General features: G+C 41.2%; 4 protein-coding genes and 1 long non-coding RNA gene across 6 annotated transcripts in view; 3 read left to right on the forward strand and 2 right to left on the reverse strand.

Moving 5' to 3' along the window:
- The window catches only part of LOC137976386 (uncharacterized), a 12,226-nt gene extending 11,967 nt beyond the window's left edge, over positions 1-259 (reverse strand). Inside the window, exon 1 of one of the 2 annotated variants that reach the window (XM_068823726.1) lies at positions 212-259. In XM_068823726.1, coding sequence (XP_068679827.1) covers positions 212-236 — 25 coding nt within the window. In that variant the 5' untranslated portion in view covers positions 237-259. The remainder of the gene's footprint in view (positions 1-211) is intronic. The other variant, XM_068823727.1, reaches the window with a different exon arrangement.
- Positions 260-3,272: 3,013 nt separating this feature from the next.
- Positions 3,273-9,191, forward strand: LOC137975207 (dapdiamide synthesis protein DdaC-like). Its single transcript, XM_068822295.1, has 4 exons — positions 3,273-3,553; positions 6,384-6,945; positions 7,280-7,486; positions 8,017-9,191. The coding sequence occupies exons 2-4, from the start codon at positions 6,385-6,387 to the stop codon at positions 8,425-8,427; spliced, it is 1,179 nt and encodes a 392-aa protein (XP_068678396.1). The 5' UTR covers positions 3,273-3,553; position 6,384; the 3' UTR covers positions 8,428-9,191.
- Positions 9,192-11,006: 1,815 nt separating this feature from the next.
- Positions 11,007-12,888, reverse strand: LOC137976791 (uncharacterized). The gene is made up of 2 exons (XM_068824134.1): positions 12,680-12,888; positions 11,007-11,883 (listed from the first exon to the last, which is right to left on the reverse strand). The coding sequence occupies exons 1-2, from the start codon at positions 12,886-12,888 to the stop codon at positions 11,007-11,009; spliced, it is 1,086 nt and encodes a 361-aa protein (XP_068680235.1).
- Positions 12,889-13,295: 407 nt separating this feature from the next.
- Positions 13,296-16,866, forward strand: LOC137975076 (uncharacterized). The gene is made up of 3 exons (XR_011117541.1): positions 13,296-13,427; positions 14,080-14,132; positions 15,282-16,866. It is a non-coding gene; the product is annotated as an uncharacterized lncRNA (long non-coding RNA).
- A 323-nt stretch (positions 16,867-17,189) lies between these two features.
- Positions 17,190-23,096, forward strand: LOC137975075 (follistatin-related protein 5-like). Its single transcript, XM_068822123.1, has 5 exons — positions 17,190-17,345; positions 20,941-21,106; positions 21,515-21,620; positions 21,708-21,873; positions 22,051-23,096. The coding sequence occupies exons 1-5, from the start codon at positions 17,303-17,305 to the stop codon at positions 22,929-22,931; spliced, it is 1,362 nt and encodes a 453-aa protein (XP_068678224.1). The 5' UTR covers positions 17,190-17,302; the 3' UTR covers positions 22,932-23,096.
- Positions 23,097-27,500: the final 4,404 nt, after the last annotated feature.

The raw sequence follows: 27,500 nt of genomic DNA on the forward strand, positions 1-27,500 counted from the left end.
TTTCCCCCAATTACCCGCTTTACTAGAAATTATTATTTCAGTTGTGGAGAGAAACCCCTTCTTGTAGGGGGATTCTCGCTGCAGCACCACAATCATGCCGCAAAAGTTGCTAGTCTACTGCTGTTTTTGTTTTGTTTTTTAACTTCAAACAACTATATAAATGAATGAAGCTCTTAAAGAGGGCAAGAAAACACCTATAATATTGACTAACCCGGCACAGGCATCATGGCGGACATCAAAATACGAGCGCATCCAGGAAACTGGGGCTGAGATTTACGGTTTTGTCGGTCGTGTAAGTGCCCACTATTGTGTCCCGGAGCATACAATGCATCTGTCCTTCACCTGTCGTAGGACTCCCGTCCCGAAACTTTTAAGGCTCCTACCGGATGTCACAAATCTATCTGCATCTTATGAACGATGGGATTTTAAGTCATCAAAATTCACAATTATTTAGCTTTTTGTGATTTTGAAAACACTTCAAAAGAACAGCGTATCGAAACAAGCCGCTTCTCAGCCCAAAACGTTTTCGGGACTTTCGAGAAACGGGGGCCTGATAATAATTCGTCACTTCAACCTTGGAAAGACGACTTTCCGATCATTTCATCTCTTTCTCGTTGCTTCACATGGGCGAAGTATTCTATGAATAATTAGCACGAACGGCATTAAAACTCACGTTGTCGTCAGCCAAAACATTAAATTTGGTAGTTTCACGTTATTGAACTTCATGCCGAGGATGATGCTCGAAAACGTAGCTAAACAAATAAATGTTTCTAGGGCGTTGCTGTTGACACAGCCGTCTTCAAGTCCTTTTTCAACCCCCAAGTAGGCGTAGCTGTAATAAGTAAAGTGGACCATCAACGCTCTAGGCTTACTTCACCTGCAACGGCGATGATGGGCTTGCGTCCCATCCACAGCAGGTTTTTTATGCATCCTTTTGAGATTTGGTACATTATCGATATCTTTTTTTTTGTTCACAAATAAAAAAATTGCTTTCCTACATGTTCGATCCGTTTCCTTCTGAGGTTGATTAAAACAGCGAAATGTGCCGTTTTTGTGGGCAATGCTATAAGAAAACTAAAAGTGTAAACAAATGCAGTTTCACACCATTACTTTGCCTTTCTATTAAAAATATGCAAAACGTCCAAACTTTTGATAATTTTGCCGATTACATATTAGTCAATTTTTGGCAAAAGTCTTAAGTATGTACCGTACGGAAGACAAAATGAATACACTGTGAAATATATAGGAAGAGCTGGGGGTCCCGCTAGTCTAGGAACTCTACAGATTACAGGGTCACATTTGAAGGTATGCCACTCAAGCGGCTAGCCGGCTCGGCAGTGGCCTTAGTGCTTTAAGAACGTGGTAAATATATAAGAGAGTGGCGGCGGCTGGGTGGCTCGGCAGTGGTTTTAGTGCCGTAAGTGCGTGGTAGATATATTAGAGCGTGACTCGGCGGCTCGCAGGCTCGGCAGTGGCCTTAGTCAATCTTTGAATGGCTCGACGGTTCGTAAAAAGTGTACTTAACGAAACCGTAAAATGAAAGCTTAGAGTGCTTCGACCTAATCACTGAAACAAGCGCTTAGGCTGAATCAGTAAACGAGTGCTACATTCTTCAAATGATGTCGTAAAAAGTGTAGTTAACCGAACCGTAAAATGAGAGCTAAGAGTGCTTAGGCCGTAAGAGACAAGCCATCGAACCGCATACACTCATTCTTCTTGACTGGCGAGCCGCCGAGCCGTCGAGCCGCATACACTCATTCTTCTCGACTGGCGAGCCGCCGAGCCGTTTTATCTAACATGTAACCGTAAGTGGCCCTGTATTCTGTAGTTTAGCTGGAACCAACATTTCCTTTCCTCGCTTATTACTACCATACCTTTTCAATCCTATGTTAAAGCATTAGCTCATTCAAGCACACGGTTCATTAATCAATTCTGCGCATGTGCATTCCTAGACCTGTAATGCTTTGTAATGCTTACCATATGTAAGACATTTAAAAAACAGATTCTTATTTCAGCCCAGCGGTACGTGAAAGAAAAGTTCGTTTTTGAGAAAGAAGTGTTTAAAGTCAAATTGTAGCATTCAAATGGCTCTTTTGTTACCATGGTTACCTACACGTCACCTGTATGGTGCGTTTTCTTTGCAATTATTGGTGTTGCATTTGCCATTATATAAAACAATTGGGTAGACTTAATCCTTCCTTTGTTGCACGCGTTGAAACTGGTTGCAGAGTCGTGGATTCAATTTTCTCGAGGGGGTGACTTCTGCACGTATTTGTTGTTGTTGTCTTTTTCCAGTTTAGCAACGGTGATCATTATCCGCTATCTTGGCCATCAAACTGTGCATGCTCTAAGTATTCAAAATATTGGGTAGACTGAATAATCAAGTGAAGTTCGATTGTCCGGGTGAGTGAGGTGTTGAGACGGACCGTTTAGGATGACATTGACTGACATTTCGACAACCTGAGCGGAAATCATCCTCACAGTCATGTGATTTGTGGATATTTGATGTGATTGGTCAACTAAGTGGAGCATGGCGAATTCCAAACCCCGCGCAGTCTCAGTAGGAGTCCGTTTTTGTAACCTTTGCAGATTCAATCTCAATCTCGACTCCAGAACTCTTCTCTTTTGCGCATGGCTAAGTCAGAGAAGAGCACTTTAGGCCTATCCGAGTAGAATGTATATTGGGTCAGTTCGCGGAAAAAGAGACGTGTGAACTGCTATTTATGTTCCAAATGGTTTCCCTAAAGGAACCGGGTCATCTCTGGATCTTTCAGTCATGCTATATTAGAAGAATTTAAAAAAAATCCTCTGTGATCTCTTTAATATTAGCGACGGAAATGCCAAAAATGCCGCATTCGTTCGTTTTAAGATCTTAATTGTTTTCAATTAAAACAAAGAAAATATTTTATCTTAAGTACTTAACAAAACCGCTAAACGACAAAAGCTTCCTTCCTGTGAATTAAATAGTCAAATTAAACGACCTTTAACTGGAGAATGGTGCTTAAGTCACTTAGGAGAGAAGATGGGGTTGAAGTCAATAGTGCATGCTATTCAATTTAACTTCAAAACAACATACCTTTCGCGATATTTCAAAATTCCGGTCGGCATGGAAGTTAAAAGCCCTTTTGAGCCCATATCAAAGATGGCTTCACTTAAAATAACCTAATCTTAATGTCATAGGATACTCTTTAATATTGCTTCAAATGTTCCGGAAATAGGTAGAAATCACTGCTATTGTTGATTTAATAGCAAAACGTCCCGGCTAATTAAATGCTCAAATAGAGATTAAGGCAACAATAAAACAATACGCTCAATCTTGTGGTGTGGCAAGGTGCAATTTACGTCATTCGCAGTAAATTGACCTGAATGGTTTTGACCATGAAAGCGCTAATACAATTAAGTATCAAGCCAGGAAACAGCCCCGCTTTTAACACCTCTCCAAGGAATACTAGTTTTAATCGACTTTTCTGAGTCGAATCAACATTGGCACTGGTTGACGTCTTTTAGCATCTTACAAGCTTTGACAACTCAGCTGGAATTAGAGCTTAAGAAGGTAAACTGTTAAAATCACCGCATAATATGCTATTCAAAGGGATTCTTTACTGGAGATTCGTTTCATAAATAGGTCAATTAACTTGACTTACTTGTCCCACTTCACTACAGCAAAACAAACTTATCATTAGCTGATTTAGCACCCAATGCTTTGCTTTATTTTATTCCTCTCAGTTAAAAGAAGGATAAAGAAGTCTTTGCATAAATTGGTTACTGTCGTGTTCAAAATGTTAGGAACTCTCTTCTTTTTTTGTGCTTAAAAGGGCCTTTGGATTCAGAAAACATAGGTCAGAGTAATGCTTTATCAAAGTGGAGAGAAATGACAATTACACTCAGCCAATGCTTGGCGGCATTCATATGTTTGTATTTCATCTCTATAGCTCTTGAAACATTCATCCGTTCCACCACTAACACTACGATGTTAAAGTAGACAACCAATACAAGATCTCAACTCGATCTCAGCTCAGATGGCATGGTTGGCCATGAAATGGGAGTTAGGAAGATTATCGAGTTTTGCTAAGCTACTAACTGTTGAAGTTTTTGCAAACAAGCTTAAAAAACCTAGGTACTTTGAACGAGATTCGAGTTCAAAGCCGTGCGATCGTGCTGCACTTGCCGCTATCATGCGAGCTATCAAGCAAGCTATAGCTAAGAGCTGGTCAACTCGCAAAGCAGCAGCGCAATCTCGAATCCCGTTCACTACTGGTTTCTTTAACGATTACTTGCAACCGCTTAACTTGCTTGGCTATAACTGAACTGCCATGAACTTTCGTTTCATGATTGGCTTACAGCTCAACTCAGCGTTTAAAGCTAACTTCGAAAAGATCCTAAAGACAAATGTTTATACTTGATTGAAAGGTCTACTGATTTTTCGTATTGTGAGTTCAAAACATCTACCCAAGCCGTAATTGTAATATTTGCACTTTGAGTAAAACGAGATCCAAACGTTCATTGATCATTAATTTGGCAGGATCATGTTGTTATTGTTCAAAGGAGTGTTTTCTCTGCCTTACTGTACTGTACACGCTGTAGTTTGCAAGGAAGGCTAAAATACGACAAAAATTAAGATTATTATTATAATTCATGGATAAAATTTTTGTTGTATTTTAAAAACGTGTTTAAAAATGACAAGATTCAAGAGAATTCTGCGGTGTACCAACCCGGCTGTCTTTTTTTATCGAAGGGTTCCGCAAAGGTTAATTGCCATAATGGGTGTGGTTTCGAGGATATATGATTTGGTTCTCTTCAACATCTTGCAATTTAAAATATTCTCAAAGTTTCCTAACCTTTGTTCCTTCAGATTTGACATCGAAAAAAATCAACGTCCCTTCTTAGTTCGTCATTAAAGCTCTCGTCGTTAAAAGGGTTGTCTCAATATTGCTGTTTTTCAAAGAAAACCGAAGAGATCTCACCTCTTCGAAATCAGATTTTAATATCAGACTTCTGCTGGGACGGTATGCATTTCCTTAAAATATGTAATAATTAGCCAGGATGGCTACACTGATTGATTGGAGAAGGTAAGCGGCTGTCCCCGCCCTATTTTTAACCCATAGATCGTAATATCAATTTTTTTTACTTCTTTTTCATGTGATCCAATAATCCAAGGATTTTATGCATATTTATCGTCACAAGCCTTTTGTGTAAACGTTGCTCACCTCTGTACCATATCTGAAAACTCTAGGCATTAAAACTAGTTCGGTTTTTTTTTTCATTTTTTACATTATTACGTCCATGGATGGACTTGAGCATCTCCGGCCACCTGTTAGGTGATCAGAGGTAAAAGGAAAGCCATTTTAGATTTGGTCGCACGCGTTATCCTGAGCTGCGATTGGTTCCTTTGATTGTTTTCGCTTACTATTATTGGCCTAAATAATTACTTTGTTTAGGACCTCACGACTCTCAAAAAATGCTCTATTCACAGAAAACGAAGACTCATCATACGACATTATGAAAAATTCACATTCTCTGCATGAACTATCTTTCGGGATTGCGTTAGAAACGTTGCAGAAATTTATTTCATGTCACGGAGCGTGCAACACAAATATGGCTCTTACAAATTCTCGTTCTCTCCGACTATCTTTATTTAAACACACACTCGCCACGTACTGTCACCTTAGCAAATCAAAATGCGACGTATATGATTACGTCACAGGTGTATATTTGACTTTAATTCAAGCCATAGTTAATAGACGAGAATGGTTATGAAACCCGACAACTTTCTTTGTTGTAGGTTTTTGTTCTCTTTTTTGGCCTTGACCGTGCACAAAACACAATAGTTGTTTACTCCGTACTGAGGAACTAACCAATAGAAACGTGTTGGTTACGTAATTTATGAATAGTGTATGAGCGCAAAACAAAAGAATATGCACGGTCGTGGACTTTCCAACCTAAATCTTGGCATATTTGTTTGCTCCTTTGATGTTTGCCGAGCTTCCAAATCAGTCCTCAGTATTAACTATGTTTAAGCGTAATAAAACAGAAGCAATAAAAAAATATAAAAAACAACAACAAAAAGAGCAAGGCTAATTGGACAACGAAGTTGAGTGTAGGAATCTATTATATAAAGCCAATATTTCGAAAGGCACTGCCTTGGTTCGTCTGGGTTGCTTTTGAATCCATGAAGCTGAAGAAAGGCTCTCTATAATAGATTCCTTCGCCGTCCAATGAAGCTTGCTCTTTTTGGTTTTTTGGTTTTATAGTGGAAATAAGTATCTAAAAATAATCAAGTCTGAGAAAACGATCATTCAAACCAAGGGTGCTTATTGTTCACTCATGGTCATAGATCTAGACTCCTGATTTATGGTATTCAACGTTTTATCATATTTTTCTAGGATGTTGGCGTCTAGTCTATTGTTTACACGAACTTCATTCAGCCAAGGAACCCGAAATATTCTGTGTTGCATCGTCCAATCACGATCCTTTGCTTCACAAATTGTCGAAAGTGATTCATACTTTACTTCATTACAACCTGAAGATATCGCACTTCAATTCAAACATCAACTGGCAGGGAGAAAATACCTGCCTGGTTCCCAAGGCAAGGGATTCCCAGCGTTCCTTGAGTCCGCTCGTAAGGGACTTCCATACGCCCTGAAGGTTGACTCAACTGATCAAGTGAGCGTTGAGAAGTGGGGACAGCTTTGCCGTGATCAGCTAAACAAGGCACTCCCGGAATATAACGCTGTCCTGTTTCGTAATCTACCGTTATTTGAGGCAAAGGATTTTGCCAAGTTCGCATCCAGTCTTGGATACAAGCCAACCGCCTACGAAGGAGGAACCGGAAATAGGTACCTGGTGGAAGGAGAAACAGAAGTTTACTTTTCGACCAGTGACCCCCCGGATTTTAACATTGAGTTGCACAATGAAATGGCGTGTTCACCTGTTCACCCGAAAAAGGTACCAAATTTTAAATCAAATCCTATTCTTCAAATCCTATTATCAAATCCTATTCCCAAATTCTATTCTTTATTCGTCATCATGAACCACGGAATATATGTCCACTCTGTTGTATTTTGTACTCGTTTTTTTTTTTTTTAAAAATAGTTCATCCATACAAAAAAATTGACCGGCTTTATGCAGAAGTTCAGATTCCAATCACCAGTTTCCTTTTTCAGTGCCGTCAATAACTATAGCGGAAAGGGTTAACGTGTCAACTTTGTGAATGGCAGATTTCACTCCACTTTGTCGGCTTCTGTTTCTAACGGCCCAAAATGTTGTTTCGTTGATGCAGGTCATTTTCTTTTGTTTGACTGAACCAAACGAAGAATGGGGTGGAGTGACTCCACTTGTCAGAAACAGTGACGTATTCGCCCAACTTGATCGCGCAGTTGTCAAGAAACTGGAGGAAAAACAGATCCGCTACACGCGATATTTACAGGATGAAAAACACAAACCTTACGCATCGTGGCAGCAGTCCTTTATGACCAATGATCTAAAGGTATGGATGGTATCAACTCAAGCACGACTATGCAAAGTTCATTTATTGCTCATCGCAAAAACAAAAAAAATTTACGTTATGAATAGCGTCCCGATGCAGGCATGATTGTAACCTGCTCGAGAGGCAAAACTAACAAGATGGCGGAAGACAATAGGGTTAATGGTTGCGCACGTGCTTTATATGTTTTTTCAAACTTCATTGCCGTACTCTGCATAAGAGCAACGTGAAATGACCAAATCGTAGGCATACAATGGTGGATTTTTCAATGTCTTTGCTTATAATTAAAGGCCGTTTTTTCCGACATGCAGAATTGCCGCGCAAACAACCTGCATTATTTTCCCCAAAAGCTTCCCACGCTTTCAAAGTTGATCGAGCTCTTGTGGAGTCTTGATCCAAGAGAAGATGTGATACCACGTTAGGCACGGATCAGTCTTCTGCCAGTCATGCATGCAAGCTTTCGAATGTACCTTCTAATATCCAGCAGTTCCGTTACTTTGTTGTCATACGTTTCTTCCCCTCTTGCTTTATAGAAAGTGGAAAAATACCTAGAAAGAGAAAATTTCAGTTACGAGTGGGAAAAGGTTACCGGAAATCTGCTCTATTGGTACACACTTCCGCCGCTGGCTACTCATCCAATCACAGGCCGTAAAATTTGGTTTACGCAACCTAACGTGCATCATAACACGTACTATAAGGAGTCACCTATGTTTCAGGGTGTCAACCTGCCTGATCATATGTACCCAACTCACACGCTTTACGGTGACGGAAGTGAGATAGAACCGGAAGTCATCGAGCACATACGGGCAACTGGTTGGCAAAATGCTGTGGGATTTTCATGGAGGAAGCGAGATGTTCTTGTACTTGACAATTTGGCCGTTCAACATGGCAGACTCAGTTTTCGCGGAGACCGGGTGATTTTGGCTTACTTAACTGCTGAATAAGTCAAGTTTGACCAGCAACGCCTTTCGGCCATGGCTTTATTTCGGACAGGGAAATGAGTTTATTTCATAATGGTCTCTCAAAACTAACTTTAGTATGTGACGTATGTGAACCACTTTAAAAAGACACAGGACAGGGTTGACGCAAGGGTACAATACGTATGAAAGCTCCTGGTCTTTTCGAACATATTTTAACCATATTATATCTGGAAGTCCCTTCGTTTTTGTGCATTATAAATAAACGTTCCGACAGTGAATATAGCCACAAAAATAGGAAAAACAAATTGCCTGCCAGGCATAGTCCTGTACGCTGCACAAACCAATGGACAGGAGAAACGTTAAGCTTTTAGACGATTAAAGAGTCGCTAGCCAGCCAGTTTTGTAAACTAGCTTTTAACTTTGTATGTAGCAAATTTTTTTGACGAAAGTTTTTGTTTGGAGATTTGGTCAGTAACCATGGAAACAAAAACTAGAGGCCTCAGGGAACACAGGTAAAAACGTGTTTCCTGCTAACCATGATTCATATCTCCAGATCAAGTTCCCTTTTTGTATGCAAAACTGCCGGCTAAAGAATAGATTGTTATTCAAGATGTAAGGTGATATAAAGGGAAAAAGTCATTTTCTGATGACGTTTCAAATGTCACAGGTGAACCTTTCGTAAGGAGTATCAGGTTGTAGAGCATATTTAAAAATAGGACCTGTGAGATATTATGTTTACCAGTTCAATTTTAATTCAAGTAAATATTAAATTTACCATTCGAAATGAATGGGGCTTGCTTCTTGGCTGCAAAGTCGTACGTACCCAGTCTGTTCCGAGAGCAGATTCCCAGGTCACATCCTATTGCTAAGAGCAGATCGGACTTGCTCCAGTCTTCCTTCTCTGTTACTAGCTATCGTGGGTGCCCTGTGGACGAGGGTCCAAACCACAGTACACTTCTGCTTCAGAGGATGATTAGAGGCGGAATTAAGGTACTGATTTACGTGGGTCAATGGTGACCTTTGTCGTCTCATAGTCCTTCACGCGAACGCCGGTGTGTAAAAACCGCATTCTTCCAGCTTTCCCCACTTCAAACGTGAATTGAATGATAGAAGCACTATAATTTCGATAGTTCACGAACAATTCTACATGATCATCGTTGTGATAGTTTCGAAATATTTGCGATTAAATGCTGATTGCTCTGGGTCAGAAAAATTGTTTGGATCAGGTTATGCTTCCAGGCAGGAAACAAGCGACGACGGCTATGACAACGACGACGCCAGACAACCATGCTATCATTTGTTAAAACACGAAAATAATCGTGCCACCAACCTCGTTCCCGGGGTCTCTCTTCTCTTCTTCCATCAATGGAGGCAGAGAAGAGAGAGGCCCTGGGAACGAGGTTGTCGTGCTGCACGTGTGGCACACGTTTTAACACATATTTTGCAGTCCTCTGCGTAAGGACGACGTGAAATCATCAAATTTGAGGTTTTGATGACAACGTAAGCATGCAACAGAGAATCTTTCATTTTCTATTTCAGTTACTCTGAAACCGCTCGTACCTAACTTCTTTGTCGCGTAGGATACGTCTCCCACATATGTTTTATGACGGCCGTCTCAATTCCATCCTGAGACACCCAGGTCAGTCGAGGCGGGAGCAAACGACGACGAAGGCTTCCGGCATCTTGTAAACTGACTGCCCCTGGGCCTCGGAGGAAGTTTCAGTTCTGCGGCGCGACAGTCGCTATTCAAATCGAATCCTGATTGGTTCATTTTAATGCCGGCGTTCTTGTTGTCATTGACTTCATTCAATCTATCCCTTTATTAACGTGCCTTATTTGCCACATGGCTCGAGTTCCTTTGTTCTCGAAGGGGATTATATTGAATATTCCCCGCCAATATTAAACTGTATGAAAAGCTGGTGGCGGCTTTTGATTGTAACAGGAGAGTACGGGGGTGAGTTATTCTCCTGCAGTTATCCCCCTGCAGTTATTCCCCTCAAAACATCAAATGCACTACAATATTACTGCACCAAATAACACTTCCATTTTATTGAATCATTTAATAACATTATCTGAATTCATTTTATACAAGTTTCATTTCATGTTAACTACAACTTTGCAGTAAGCAAACGTAAACGTGGAACTAGATAAAGTATCCACGCTACTACGATCGAGAGCAATTTTCTTACGCGGAGGCTCACACGTATCCTCCTCCAAAAACGATTTCTTAGAAAGTTGCAAAACATCGGACACAGCCTCTCGTTCCTTTGAGCTAACTCTTTGATATTCGTGCAACGATTTCACATTCCTATGCCCAGTTCGCTCCATAACAAGTTTTTCAGGTACCCCCTTTGCTAAAGCTAAGGTACACATGGTAGCCCTTAACGAATGATTCATATAGTACCCTTCGAGATTTGCTTTCTTACACATATCAGCAACTACAGATCTCAAAGAATTTTTTTCTTATTGGTGAACGAGTAAACCAAATCTCATCACCTGCACTCCACTTCCGTTTCGGAGTTAAAATACACTGCCTCCAATTACATCATTTGGGCATTTACTTACATACTTCTTGTATAAACGAACCACGCATCTCTCTGGATTCACAATGTTCTCATGCCGCTCGACAACGTTTGCCTTGACTTTGCGATGTCGTAATCCTCCAGCACAATTCTTTTCTGTGTCCCCTTCAATAACTTCCAATTGAGAAAAGACGGAGTTCTCTGTGTTCTTCGCCACTTCGAAGCGAAAAGTACTTGCCAAATAAATAAACTAATTAAAGTGTTAACCAACGTGCGAGGGTCATCTTCACCCAACAGTCCCTTGGACCACAGAATCTCTTCTTCGTCTCCTGATATTGGTTTTGCCTGTTTGACATTGACTCCCAATCCAGTACGTGTTAGAGCTTTCATTCGCGAGTCAATGGAATCTTGGAATAGTTTATATCTCGGATTTCGGAACATTTTCAACTCTGGCAAACCATTCTCTCTTAAAGCTCTTTGCAATCCAGCGCAAATCTGATAAAGCGTATTTAGTGGATACTCGGAACCGTCTTTCTTCTTTATTTCATGGACAAACTTACTGAGCCAAAAACAGAGTTCCAAATCGCATAATGTATAAAGAATGTCATATTCGGGCCCAACAATAAAGTCATCCGTTTTTCGTTGTTCCAACGGGAGAGAATTTCGCTCTAGCGCCCATTCGGTCAACTCGCCTACGTGCGAACTCGCCTGGGCCTTCTGGACAAAGTTGCTGACGCAGGCGGTTCGCTGCTCTGGCAATATTTTCTGGTTTAGGCAGAGCAGGCAGGCAGGCAGGCAGGCTAAAGCTGGTTTAAAGAGGTCAGCGACTGCCTTTCTTTTTACAGCGGCCACGATTTTGGCAGCTTGATGGGTTCCAAGTGGTTGCGAGTGGTTGTGGGTGGCCTGACCAAGTACTCCTCCTCTGCGAGCCAAGATGAAAGCCAGTTGGAAGATGATGCTGTAGATGGAGAAGGACAGGAACAGGGTCTTCTAATGATAACTCTGCCAATACTTCCATTGGCTCGGGAAAAGGCTCTCCCAGAGACGGAGGAGCTTCGCTATTTGTCAGTAAAATAATGACTAAATGTCAGCTAGACAGCAAAACTCGCCCGAAGTTAGAATTGGAATCTCTCCACCCAAAGCAAACATTTTGTCATTTGTACCTCAAAATTTTTCTTTTTATGTGCCACACAAGATACGTAAAGCTCGCAAAACTAGCAATCAATTGAATTTGGTTTTATCAACGACGTTGATAATGTAAATTGACCACCGTACAGAGACTCTAAAATCTGACGTTTCTAGCGTTAGCCCTTCGTCAGGGCGAATCGAGGAATTGTGGGTCATCATCCTCTTTGTCATGGAAAAAGGCTTTTAACTGAACGCGGCGAAGGAATTTTTCATTATCTTGCTTAATATAAAATTCATTGGTGCGTTTGGACCGTTTAGACCGGTAGAGAAGCAGGTTGTAGCAACTGCAATTGTATTTAAGCGTGTTAAGATTTAGATCATCACAGTTATCAGTATTATTTATTTTAGTCGTCTCAGTATAAAAACGGCCATTATCTTGTTCGCGTTTCAAGCAATGCAAAAACCACAGACGACCAGGTTATCTTGACCATGTCATGTTGACCTCATCATGTTCTCAAGGAGGATCGATGCCAAGCCGTCGACTTTCGTGTATTTTGTGGAATTCGTTCTCTATTCCTTTCCTCAACCTCTCCCTGTGTCAGTATTTCAATACCACGTCGCGATACTCCTTCTTGCTAGTCTCTCCCACTTCATTACTGGACTCACTCTGCGTTACTTCTTCGAATAATTCTGTCACTGTTTCCTTTACATCTAAACCATCAAAATGATCTGCTGGCACATCCAACAAACTTTCATCTTCGCAAGACGACTGAATAATATCAGGAAAACTGCCTTGAGGGATGAAATTATCATCACTGGAGTCCGATTCACTCATACTTCGACATCAGCTGAACTTGATCAAGCCGGTAATCCACAGTACCAATTACAACAAGAGGCAAACTACACTTAAATATTCAACTCAGACCATGGCAATTTTGTTTTCGCAATTTTTCACGTACATGGATGTAATTTAAGTCCCTAGAGACAACATATATTTGTTTCTTTAAAAATCTTCATCAAGCTGGTTCCGCCCGAGGGCTGCGCCCTCGGGCGGAACCAGAGGTGAATATTTACTGATATATATAACTGCAGGGGAATAACTCACCACCCACACTCCCCTTTTACAATCAAAAGCCGCCACCAACTTTTCAGACAGTTTGTTATTGGCGGGGATTATTCAATATAATCCCCTGCCAGAACAAAGGAAACCTAGCCATGTGGCACATAAGTTTATAAATTGTGGTTGAGAAAGCAGGTGAATCGGCTCTCATTTAAAACAGCGTCCATAAACAACGCTTCTGAAAATTGTCTCAAGCTTACTGATAAGAGTGAAGAGTGATTACTATTTGCAGCTCTGGAAATAGAAACTAGCAGGTGAGAGGTTGATTAATTTAGAGCCGTGTAAAATAAGAAAGGAGATTTTTGTGGCTGTGCTGTGTAGAGAAAGTTACCATTCGTAACAGCATCAAAGGTCCCCATGATCTGAGTTATCTATATTTGCAAACTGAGTTAAGACGAAGATGTATTCGGCGGATGTTCCAACAACAAGTCCAGTCGTTTCTAAGGAACAGATTTAAACCTTAAGCATCCGCTGGTAGCAAAACACGTTTACTGTTGGGGCACTCCTCCATGCCTTATTCATCGCTCCCATCACGAAAAAACATGTATGATCGAAATCTCTTTTCGGCCTGTAATCAGTCTCCATACAGGAACATAATTTTATGTTTACCGCCGCTGATTCATTACGTCTTTTTCATTATTACATCATCCCGTTTATTTTTTACAACATGAACAGGTATAATGAGGAAATCGAGATTTCAAGTATAATCAATGTTAAAGTCTCTGAAAAATGTGTATGCGTTCCCTGATTCTCGTATAAATAATAGTTCTAGCTCGTGGTCAGTTTGGACGATAACTGACTCATCAGGATACTTGAACCACTCAGGAATTCATTGGGAATGCCTTTATACAAAGTAAAATCTTCTTTTTAAAATATAAATGTTTAAATATCGCTTTTTTTTAACAGGAAATGGATTCGTTGGTCAGATTAGCTCAACAAGAGACAGCAACAACGCACTGGTAAGATTTACAAATATAGAATTTCAATTGAAAAGCCTCGCAACCCAACAAAGAAGATAATTTCAAACTGTTTTCACGACAACATGATATAATATGTTGACTTAGACACTATCTACTACATCAATATAGCATATAATTTATGGGGAAACCTAGTGAAACTATTCTGACTCAAGTTAAGAACCCACACACTATTCGAGAAGAGTAGGGGATGAAGTTCCCGGTGTTGTGGCTGTCCTGTTCTCCCCAGCAGAAGTGGCCGGCTTGGCGGTGATGTCTCTAAAAAAGTTGGTGGTGTACGAGGCCACCTAAGCACAAATAGTCAAAAAGGGACTTTGCCGAGTGCTAGAATATGGAGATGTAGATGTAGACACAAGTGCTTTGATACAACTGATAACATTGTCTATGTGACTCCCTCCAGGGGCCCGTTTCTCGAAAGTCCCGAACCTTTACGAGCCATTTTCGGGTGTGACAATTTACTTTGTATCTCAAGAACGGAGAGGATTTAAGTTGTAAAACTTCACTTTCGAGAAACGGGCCCCTGGGGCCCGTTTCTCGAAAGTCCCGAAACTTTACGGGCCATTATCGGGTGTCACAATTCCCTTTGTATCTCAAGAACGGGGAGGATTTAAGTCGTCAAACTTCACAGTTATTTTTCTTTTTGTTACCTTGAAAACACGTTTAAAGATCGGCTCTTCAAAATAAGCGGTTAGAAATTTCACAAATGGCTTTTCGGGCCCGAAACGTTTTCGGGACTTTCGATAAACGGGCCCCAGGTCTTTGAAAGCTGACATTTCGAGTGTTGAGCCCTTCGTCCTTTTCGGTCAGAGTGAATTAATTCTGAATTCGTCAGAGCAATAGACCTTATTCATAAATGGCGGCCAGTTTATAATTCTTTTGTCGAAGTGCAAATTAGCCTACCAAGCCTCGATACCATACAGTGAATTGAAAAGAATTTTTGCTCTAAAATGAGGCTTGGTAGGCTAATTTGCACGTGGACAAAAGAATTGTAAATGTGACCGCCATTTATGAATACGGTCTATTCGCCTTGACGAAGGGCTAACGCTCGAAACGTCATCTTTCAATTGTTTCTACGGTGGTCAATTTACCCTAACAACCTAGTCGATAAACCCATTTCTGTGTTCTCTCCAGGTCTTCTTTGCCGTCCGCATACAACCTTTGGTCGCCTTGGGCCTGGGATTGGTGGCTCAGTCAACATGAGGGTATCGTCATCAAAGCGGAGCAAAATTTCGAGGAAATAAAGAAGACCGCTGATAGCCAACAGGCTCCATCTGACCAAATGTCGAAAAACACATGATGTGCAAACGTCTTTGTTTCTGAAAATTTAAACTATTTTCAGTTATATATATGTAATATGAGAACCTTTTGGTGATCAATTGAGATTTCATCTTCTATTGATGCTGTAGATTTATGAATTCGGAGACAATTTTCTCGTCTTTCAATTAAACAACAGAAAAATAGTTGAGGACAAATCATAACGAATAAAACAAAGACAGTGATTGGGTAGTTACGATGGTAAATCTTTGTAAGAATAATAAAGTATTCACGTATAAAAGAAAAGCTCAACTGTATAACAAACAAGAAGCCCAGTGGCGTTTACGTGGGATGCGGTTGTTGATGTAAAACGTTAAAGTCTTCTCTTAAAGTCTGGTTGCAACTCTAGGTGACCACTGAGACCTAGTCAGGTAATCGGTGCGCATAAAAAGCTTTGGTTTCATGAGAATCCGAGCATTTCCTGTGCATGTCGTTTGTGAAATCGGGTAGTTATATCTGTTTGTAAAAAGCATAGTAATGGTAAAACCTGGAGTGGATTGTATGAATTGGTTTCAGTAGGTTTTGCGGCTTTAGGTGAACTCGCTGGTTCTATTAGTCAACAAACTGCGGGTTCGAGGCACATTCTGTTCAGTTATTAGTCACAGTTCAACATACAATCATCATCATCATCATCATCATCATCAGCCGACCGCACTGCAGTCGGTCACGAGCTTCCTCCACGTCTTTCCAATCTCTTCTGGCATTAGTGGGTATGCCTGGCTGATCACGCTGGCAATGTGCTCACCGTGAAACATCAGATTTGGGCAACCGGTCTTACATTTGAGATGTTTAGTGTAGAAAGGGCGTGCCTGTTGACCAATTCGTTTTCTGGCTTCCTGAGGATATGCTGGATGAGCAGGTCTTGTTTCACTCCCTAGATAACCTCTTCGTTCGAGATATCTCAACATGCAATAATTGATATCGGATCATAAACATCTCAACATACAATATATGAAAAAAAAAAAACCCTCACCGTGTCTTTGGAATCTTAATGGCTCACCATGTGTTGCTCAACTAAGTACTCTTTGACCATTTTCTGACATGCTATGTGGAATAGGTCAAGGGTTAGGATTGTACGTGTTTTTAATTAAGTCCTTACGTCCGTGTGCCGCATTTGAAAACTTGGGCAAATTTTGCCCCGATGGCGGTATCATGTCTTTTTCCTGACTTTCTGAGTATGGAGCTCGATCTCGCGGTCTTTTCCTTGTTCCAAATACCATGTGGTGCGCTGTTGGGAGAACTGTTTGTACACGTAGCACCCTTAAGCAAGACTCACGCTGCCGGATGAAGGTCTTTTTAGACAAACGACAATATTATACTCCCTCCCGCGGATTAAATTTGTTCTTTCAACTTCAGGTTACCCGATCCACGAAGTGTACGCACATGTCATCTACAGCCACAATTCCACCTCAGCTGCTGGGTTTTAATGCCTTCAAAAAAATCTAGGGAAACAATAGCAACGAGAGGAGTTAACAGAGTTGTATATTTTTATCATTGTATTCAATTCAATTATTTATTTACACTATCCATAGCATTTACACGCAATTTGTATGATAAATAATAAAAATAGAGAAAAGAATGATATTAGGCCATAATGTAAACAGTGATTAGTGTGCGGTGTCTAAAGGAGCAGTCAATTCTCGGAAAAAACAACTCGAACATTGTCAAAATTTCCTTGATCTCTTTCCTTTTACTTCTGCTTGTCTGTTGCGAAAATGAAGCTTTGCCCTTGCTTGTCTTGTCATCCCTGACCTCAAAAATTGGCCTTTGGTAATAGCCTCTCAAATTGCATTCTTGTGTCTCTTGAACTCTTGAAACTCATCTTCAATTTACCAACGATGCTCTCGTCTACATTTGCCCGCTTCATTGTTGTTGCTTTTGGTGAGTTATCAATTTTTCTTATAATATATATGGCATTTCATATATTGGAACTGTGGAACGGACATGAAAAGAAGTTAGGAAGATCGTAGCACGTAAATAAGCACTGAGCAAAAGCGGTGGCATGTTTGAGTCGCTGTGATATTTAACTGCGATGGTCTTTCTTTCTTTCAAATGTCCATCAGTCCGCAGTTTTAATGTATGGCATTTCATATGTGCTAAAAACACATCATGCATCTCTCACGGGATATAACTTAATTAAACCAAGAGAGGATGAACTCTCTTGATGAACGATAAAACAGAGTAACGCAATCGCTGGGTCACGGATAGGGATCCTGTTCACGCCAAGATGTCTTCAGGCCTGCATGCAACTACTCTAGTAGTAACTTTCATTTGTCCGGGTTGTGAGGGATAAGCGCACCTTAAAAGTCTTAAAAAGGCACTTTATTTAACGTCGGTGGTTCCTTCTGATATGAAAAGTACAAAACTGGTATCAATGGAAGCCGACGGGGCGCCCTTTACCCCACTCCCTCTTTACGTGTATTTAAAACTATAGACCCCTTTCGGTTAATTCCCAATCTGGAGGACAAAACAATAAGATTGTTTTGCATTTGAAAGTTTTGTTTCTCTCAGAGGACAGAAAAACCCTTGTTTTGTCCTCCAGATTGGGAATTACTGAAATGGGTCTATAGCTACACGGATCAGAGGAAAGTCGAAACAGACGCCTTTGAAGTCACCAAGGATCGAACCGGGGACTTCTTGCTGAGGAATGCGAGCTCTAACCAACTGAGCTAAGCCAGCTCCTTTTCAGGTCATTTTGTGGTATGGATTGAATTGACCGTAGTTGCTACCACGTTCCGCAAAGTCTTCCTAATAAATTCAGTCTGAGGGATGATGGCGCAGTGGTGAGAGCACTCGCCTCCCCCCAATGTGGCCCGGGTTCGATTTCCAGACTCGGTGTCATATGTGGGTTGAGTTTGTTGGTTCTCTACTCTGCACCGAGAGGTTTTTCTCCGGGTACTCCGGTTTTCCCCTCTCTTCAAAAACCAAAATTTGATTTGATTTGCGTTAACTTGTTAATTTCAATTTACAGTGTCCCCGATTAGTGCTTTACGGCGCTAGAAGATTAGACACTTAAATGAAGTTCCTTTCCTTTCCTTTTTACGTTCTGACTTTTTAGCCATTTTTAATCAAAAGGTAATGACTTCGGCATGCATCATGGCTGACCTTAGCTTGCTAATGTAGGATCAGTGATCACCGTGAAAGCAGCTCCCGTAACCTGCTATTACGTGATCAGATTTTTTTAACCGCAGACTGAAATCAACGGTCCGTAAACGGACGTCTAAGAATGTGATCCCCGTTTGAAAAATCCTAGCTACGCCCCTGTCTTATACACCATAAGCCTTCCTAGAGAACAACAATGGGGAGGACGACAGCGGCTACAAGGACTTCATTTAAAAATACAAGTTCACGTTATTTATATCACTACGAAACTATTTCATGTCGTTTCGCATTAAAAATGTTTAGTAACTGTCGAGGAATTGAACTGGTATGAGTGAGTTGGAAGCGTAGAGAGAGAATTGAAAATTCATCGTCATGTGCTAACGTCCTCCACAGAAACTTGAATTTGGTCATTTCACGTCGTCATTTAGGAGATGACGGCAAAGAAATGTACCAAAATGTAAAACGCACGTGCAGAGCCATTGTTTTTGCTCACTAAACCTATTGTTTTGTAGCGTCGTCGTTGCCGTCGGCGTCGTCGTTTCGTAAGCTCCTTATTAAAAGCAAGGTGACACACGGTAACACCAACCCGGTGTGGCCAACACCCGCCTGGTATGTTAGCAACGCCATGCTGATGAGGCCCAAAAGGCCGAAACAGCTGTCCATGGCTGCTAATTGACCGGGTGAAATGGTTGTGCGCATGCGTGATGTGTTGGCTACACCGGGTTGGTGTTAGCGTGTGTCACCTTGCTTTTATTATTGTTCTTCCTAGAGACGTCACTGCCAAGCCGGCCACTTCTGCTGGAGAGAACAAGACAGCCACAACAGCGGGAACAAATTAAAATTTCTCATCATTTACATCTACATCTACATAGCATGTTCCAGCACTCACCTTATTACCACTTCTCATCGATTTACATATTTCGCAATCCGTTGTAATCTTTAATCATATTTGCGATTCCCAAATTAAACATATAACCTTTTGGTGATCCTTTGTAAAAGGTCACCCTCAGGTTTACTTATAAGGAGGCATTGTTCGACATTGTGGTCGAGTATAGTTAGGGCGCCGATTAAAAATAATTATAACAGCACTTTGTTTAATCATGTGTCACCTATGAGCTACACAACTCGCTTAAAGGTTAACGTGAAATCAAATCAGACATTAGTTTTTGAGGAGTGGGGAAAACCGGAGTAGCAGCAGAAAAACCTCTCGGAGCAGAGTAGAGAACCAGCAAACTCCATCCACACCTATGACGTCGAGTCTGGGAATTTGAACCCCGGAAAGCCTGTCCCAGGCTCCCAGATAGTCGGGAAAACGAAAACAACTGCGGGGGAAAGGCGAGTGGGGGCTTGGGTTGAGGAGAGGCGGCCCTCGACCCAAGCCCCCACTCATTTTTCGCACGCATTTTTTTCTCTTTCCTTACCATCTGGGAGCCTGGAACGGGCTAGAACCCGGGCCACATGAGTGGGAGGCGAATGCTCTCACCACTGCGCGCTATTCCTGCTGCCGAAATCGTACTCAAGAATAGTCATGATCACTAACTGAAGAGGGTCTGGGGGCCCCAAGTTCAACTTCTTGGCTGCACGATAAGAGGCAACTGCTCTGGCTGGTTGAATCACGTTTTGTCAAGTTTGCTTCAATTGTTTCTTCCCCGGGCCTTAACAGTGAAGTACATATTACGTATTGCTTCAGTTTTACTTACGTACTTTATTTTACTCTGTGATTGTAATGAGAGAGATGTTATACGTTAACCCTCGTGAATGAAATGAAGAGGTTTAGTTTTCAATGTTGACTCGTGGATACTCGAAAAAATCGGACTGCTCCTTTGCAGAAGTCGAACCTACGAACTTTCGATTGGTAGTTCGGATGCTTGACGCCATGGCAAAAATAAATCTATTCATTTATCTAACTTTTTAAAAATCAATTATTCCTAGACAATGTCAGTCACTTCCAGTTGCTGAGCGGGTGGTTAATGGTCAGCTTCCGAGATGAATTCATTACTGAAACTAAATGAACAGTGAACAGTGTAGTCGGAGTTTTAATCTATCTCATCCCCAGGCCCAACACCAGTATGAAGTGACACTGAATCTCCTGCGCCATCCCTGGGATGTAGGGAGGGGGCAGAAGTGACAGCACTCCCCTCCCATCAATTCCCAGACTCGGCGTCATATGTGGGTTGAGTTTGTTGCTTCTCTACTCTGCACCGAGAGGTTTTCTCCGGGTACTCCGGTTTCCCCTCTCCTCAAAAACCAACATTTGACTTGATTTGCGTCAATTGTTAATTTTAGTTTTACAGTGTCCCCAATTAATGCTCCAGCGCTAGAACGACTAGACACTTAAAATAAAGTTCCTTTCCTTTCCATCATTTACTCCCAGTTTTCTGCAGTTTTGGTGACGCATATTCGCATTCTCAAAGCAAGACAACCGAGAGAGTTTATGTCCTTGGATCAGAAGACATTTATATCATAGAACCGGAGAGCAAAACAATACTTTTCACGATCGGAGCTGACGGACTGTGCACACAATCAAAGCGATACCCAAGGTAACACGTACCCGCAAAGTAAAACTCCTTTGCTTTTATTTTCCAAGGAAGTGAGGAAAGAGGATTGTCCTTTTGCCTGCTGCTTTTCTTTACCCTGAAAACAAAAATTATTTTTCTTCCTGAAAGCAAGGCTGGTTGCCTTCCCCTGGGAAAGAGGCACTTGGTAGCTGCTTCTAGCGTTATTTCCTGGGATCTAGGTGACAGAACAAACGCGGTAGCTGCTCGATCTTTCTCGGGAAGAGGTCGATGTTCTTCTTTCTCTTGAATATGGATGCCACTTTTATTCTCGGCCCTTTGACAACGAAGATAGCCTTTGAACAAAGGTAGCTCCATCACCAGCGTCTATTGCAAGTAAACAAGACGCAAATTTCTTCTTCATGGCTTCTGTTTTTCATATCATTCTTACAGAAAAAAGTGTTCGTTTGGAGATGGGATACTGGTGAGAGACGATCTCATTTTCCTCAGTGATAGTCCCGGAAATCGCGTTCACATTATTGATACACGAAAAGGAAAGGTAAAAAATCGATCGTTTGGTCGCGCTTCTGTTGAGTAAAGAGATTTGTTTGATAACGTTGTTCGTTATCTGCTTTTATCTCTGTAGGTTGTAGAGACGGTGGCTACGGAAGGATATCCCTATGATTTATATTACTTACCATGGATGGAAGAGGTCTGGGTACACTCATGGACTCTATCTACCTTTGACGTCATTAATGTCAAGGGAAATCTGGAAAAGACTCATAAGGCCATCAAGGCGCATGTGAAGCCGGGCAAGTACCTTTGTACATGAGACGGGACTTGACAAAAAAAAAAACAGAGTTGTTTCCAGGGTTGCCTTTGTGAAATCATAACCGCGGCGAGCTTTGAAAAAATTGAAATTGGGAAGCTGTGATTTCCGATACAACTACCAATGTAATTTAGCTCTAACTTGTTCGATGTTTCTTTAGGATGGACCCATGGCTTCATGTTAGCTGACCCAGAAATCAAAGACGGCAAATCTGGTTACGTCAGTCACCTATTCAACCCAGGTATTCACCAACTTGACCTCGATAGCAAGTCGTACAAAGGCTTTGTGAACGTTTCCGACCTAGGTTGCAGCGGGACTTTGTATTTCGCTTACAGCTCGTTGAACAAACACGCCTTTGTCCAGTGCTACGCTTACCGCACATCTGTGGGTCTCTTAGAGATGGATCTTACCAAGGAACAGGTTGTTCGTAAGTGGAATGTCCCTGGAAGGCCATACGCTTCACCTGATGGCCGTTTCATCCTAACACTCTTCGCACCCGTCAACGAGACAGTAGACGTTCTTCTCGACAGTAAGGTCCATGTTCTGTTTATTTCCAAAGAGGGGAGCCCTGCAATTCAGAAACACACGCTACATATCCCCTCGGGTGTTAGTGAATTGGTTTATGTTAAGAAGACTGACCAACAAGATGGCTACCTTGCTTTTATCAGTCTCCTCTACAGCGACAAGATGGCTGTGTTAGATCTGGATCAGCTCGAATCTGGCAGCGATGCAGTGAGCTACATTCATGGCGTTGGAAGTGTGATTACCGATGAGCACGCAGTGTCACGTTCCATGGTTCTGTCAGGGCGTTGGCTTCTGTCCCCTGCCAATGCAAACAACACCGTCGCTATCATCGACACCTCCACCCGAAAGCTACATGGGATCGTAATGGGTGTGGTGGGAGGTGACGAGTTAATTGCTATTCCTCCCCCTCTGCCTCCGAGCCTGCCTTCACCAACTGCTGCCGCAGAGAGAGTCTGGCGTTCCAAAGGGACTGCGATCATTGTGTTTCTGTCCTCTCTTTTGAAATTGATGCTGTAGGAAAGACGTAAACGAAATTAGCTCAGTCTTCCAGCTGTAGAGATTGTTGCTATGAGTTTGTAGCTTATTTCACGGGATTACCACTTAGTAGAGGCGACAAATTCATGCCTTAAGAATTTCTTTTTTAGAAATAAAAGTGATTAAGTACTTTTGCAAGAAACAAGACATTTGCTTCCATTTTCTTTGGGATCGTTCGCGGGCAAAAGCTTAGAAATTAATCACAGGCTCTCTCATTTCCCCTTGCCCGTGCAGTTTAGGGTTATCGTTTGGTTAAAAAGTAACGACGTCACAAACCTTTTAAAATCACGTTCCGTTTATTCTTAATGGTCAATTCCTTCCAAGTGAAGTATTATCGTTCATTTTGGACACTGAAAGCTTGATAGGGATCATGGGAAATGAACATATTTCTTTTAAAAGCCGAACCCTTAAGTCTGGACTCGCAGGATTCGAACCTGGGAACCAATAGGCCAAATAATCTGGATTTGAATCTGTCGATGCCAATTATTTTTTGTGCTTGTTAGACATGTTTTTGATGAAGTCAAGTAAAAAATCTTCTTGTGATCATGAACCTACTAAGCTGTTCTATCCTGTTCCTCAGTTCCTCAAAACTGAAGGTGAATCCCGCAATCCAACCTCCAAATTACCACCCAGCAGATAAAATCGCGGGTCAGACAAAGTGAGTTGTCCGTTGATTTGATTTCGGGGTGTCAAGCAGAGTAAAAGCCAAAAATCAAAAGGCAAACAGGAAAATGTTCTGCAAAAAAATAGGAAGAAAGTAGAGCAAAAAATTCCAAGCGCGAAGTATTCCAAAATGGCCACATTTTTTTTAATATTTGCTTGCAAATCAGCCTTTGTTGCCCCGTTCAAGGTTGTTCAAGGGCTAATTTGCAAGTAAACAAAACACTACTAAAATGACGGCCATTTTGGAATAAGGTGGATGTCAGGTGAAAATAGACGCAAATTACAGCAGTGAGGGAATTCAGGTGGTGCATTTTGCACCAACCATGGAGAGTAGAGAATCTACAAACTCAATCAACATATGACGCCGAATCTGGGAAGCGGACCCTTGACGATGAGTGGAAGAAGAGTGTTGACAAAACAGTATCAGCCTCGCCCAGGGAAAAGCAAAAAGAAAGACCAAGAAAAGACCCTCCAAAGCTACTACTTTTGGCAGCTTTGGCTGTCAAGTCACATACCGCATAGTAGCTTGACACCCAAATGCACTCCAGTTATAAACAGATCGTTGACACTTAATTTAAGTCACCATGCATGCACCCGGATTACTACCTTTCTGCTATCTTTCACCCCAATGAACAATCAAAGAACTGTACTGAGACCTATACATACTTATAACTATGGGCAATGAGGTGTCTGCTTTAATTTTGTATTGGGAAGCAATGGAGATGGGATGTTGAGTGGCGAAGCTGGAATCAGACCAAAACTGAAACAAATGCAACATCAGGTCGAACCATTTTTATTCTGTCTAGCAATGACATGCTCTTTTGACATATCATTTTCTTGAAGAGCGTACCCCCTTGAGCAATTTACCATCACCGGATAATTTCTTAACATGTGACGTGAAGTGCAAAAATGTAGAAGCTAAGATCGCTGCAGTTAAGAAAGCTTAAGAAAAAGCCATTCTTTAAATAATAATAATAATAATAATAATAATAATATCATCATATCGTATATCTTTATTTACCCTCGGATTTTTAGAGTAGCTTGGTGTAGCTAATATCTCCGAGCATTTACCCTCCCAACCATGATACATCACAGAAGACAGACCACAACACCGGGAACTACATGCCCTACTCTTTACGACAAGTGTGCGGGTTCTTTTACGTCCCACAGGATTATGAACATTGAAGGGTTGTGAGACGGGACCTCCGGCTTATCGTCCTTATCCGAGAAGGCTTGAAAGTCTAACCATTTGCAGATGTAGTTACAAAGGCAGCACTTTCTCCTCAGTTATTTAAAGACCCTGAGTGTTGGTCCGGCCGGAGGTGAACTCACGACTTCCCGCGTGACAGCCCGTGCTTAACCAACTGAGCCACCGGTGCGGTAATAACAACGATAATAAATATATATTTGCTTTCTTCGCAAATGTTTAATTTACTACCTGAATTACACTAATCTTTCTTACAAGAATCATTCCATGTGCACAGTTCAAATATAACATCTCATAAATCTCTTAACTCTGACATCATACGAGATGGAAATTCTGGTTTTCACCTGTTCTTGTTAACTTGAACAGAATTACAAACGGTCCCATGGCTTGCATAGCTTTATTGGCTTGCATAGCCTTATTGGCTAGCTTTATTGGCTTGCATAGCTTTATTGGAGACAGTCATGTCCGTGTAGATTTGACCTTGACGACTAGAAAATGTTCCTGGACCAATCAAAAAGGCTTTCTTTTGAATTCCCATGCAAGTTCAAATAGTACAAATTCAAATCTTTTCTTTTTTAACATCCATATATTTCTACATGGCTACGGCAGACATACTGAAACTAAAATGATTGTCTCCAGCATTTCAAGCCTGTCTATCTCACCAAAAACAACCATTTCAACACTCAACTTTATATTGCCAAACATCAGTGCTTTATTAATAATAGGGAGGTTACCCAGAGGCAACGAGAACGCCAACGAGAAAGCTGTCTAAAACTATTAGTTTTCAAGCGTTATTGTAATAATTTCGTGATAACTCCGAGTCATTCCGAATGGAAAGTGTGTATCAACATTGAAGGAATAAAATTGGCATGAACGGGTGGTTGTTTGGGAAGAAAATTTTTAAAATGTTTCGTCAGGTTCTCACGTCCTCTACACAACATCAACTTTCGTCGATAGGCAATTTTCAGGATAGCGTCATTTAACAAAGGCTGAAAAATTATCTCGATGAGCGTAGGGTTAGCTAAAGGTTTTCTCCCTCATGTACTTTTCGGCTTGAGTAAACGAGGTCGAATTTAAAAAAAAAACGTTATTTGTCGAGCAAATCATTTAGGCTTTACACGTCGGAAAAAAGAACTCGAACATAGTCCAAATTTCCGTGAATAACTGCAATTTTCTTTCCTTTTACTTCCTTCTATTACGAAAATGTTACCCACATGGCCTGGACCGGAAGTTCGTCAACGCTGACCTTGGTGAATAGTCTCTCAAATTGCATTCTTGTGTCTCTTGAAACTCACCCCCAATTTACCAACGATGCCTCCGCTATCGTATACAGTTGCTCGCTTCATTGTTGTTGGTTTTGGTAAGTTTGTAATATATGACATTTCATATAATGGAACTGCCCGGTGTGGAATGGACATGGAATGAAAGTTAGAAAGATCATCGCACGTAAGTAAGCACTGAGCAAAATCGGTTGCATGCTTGGGTATTTTGGGGTAGTCCATTTGGGTGGACTGGAGGTCAGTGTTTTCAACTCTCCTAGCGTTCTAAACTGTGATCTAAGGCTAATCACCGGAGATAAAGGAAAACGGAATAAAGAACAATAAAAGGCGGTTTAACCAAACAATGAAAGAAAAATATTATTCTGGAAAATTCTGAACTTACCTTAATCTCCGGAATGTCAATGATTCCTTTAATTTTGATTCGTGAGAAATGATCTCTTGCCTTCCAGACGATAAAAAGAGTGAGTCGTGCTGTGAGGGCTAAAAATAGCTAGAAGCTCCACGAGCGTAAACTGGGTTTCCTGTGGTTCTCGTTTCACAAAAATAAAAGGCACTGAGTTGGGTGGTGTTGAGCTGCACCGTTCCAGTAAATTTTTTTAAGAAAGGGGTCATTTGGACCATTTGAGGGGTCACCCAGGCGTCATGCCAGTAGTGGCCCTGTGGTTCACATGTTCTCACGTTGATTATCTGTCAGGGGCGAGTCCGCAAATTCCAGAAAGAAGCCAGAATAGAAAAAGTTACCAGAAAATTTGCCATTTGGTTTCAGTGTTGTACATAACACTACAGATAGCAAAACATTGACATCCGACGGCGAAAGATATAATTGTTGTTGAACCCATTATTCGTCGCTTTTAAGATTCTTGATATTCATTTTTCACAGCTTGCGTTGTTTATCGAATTAACGTTCCATTATTGAGCTCCAAAAGGGTACATTTTGTTTAAAGATCCAATAAAACACCATTCGCGTTACATCGGCTTCGTCGCCATTGTTTGTACTCTGTCCACCTAATAAAATCTATGCATTTCCACTACCCCCTGAAATCAAACAATGACACGCGAAGGATACTGTAAGTTCAAAACCAAGACTTAGCAGGGGAGAGCCAGGTTTGCATTTTACTGACACGGAAAAAAAAACCGCGAAATGACACCCATTTTCCGACTGGTTTGCCATACTGGCAACCCAATAATTAAGTTACTTTTAAAGGAAAAAAACGAATTATTTGAGTACAACATGCAAAAAACGTGAAGCCTTAGGAATTACAAAATTAGAAGTTTATGTCACAAAGATTATATATACATAATTGGGCGTGTGAAGAATAAGATTGAATTATCTAATTCACTCTTGGTGAAAGACTAACACCAGTGTTAATTCTTGGTTTTCACCCACGTGACCTTAGTCCT

The sequence above is a fragment of the Montipora foliosa genome, chromosome 11 (assembly GCF_036669935.1).
Source record: "Montipora foliosa isolate CH-2021 chromosome 11, ASM3666993v2, whole genome shotgun sequence".
Classification (NCBI taxonomy): domain Eukaryota; kingdom Metazoa; phylum Cnidaria; class Anthozoa; order Scleractinia; family Acroporidae; genus Montipora; species Montipora foliosa.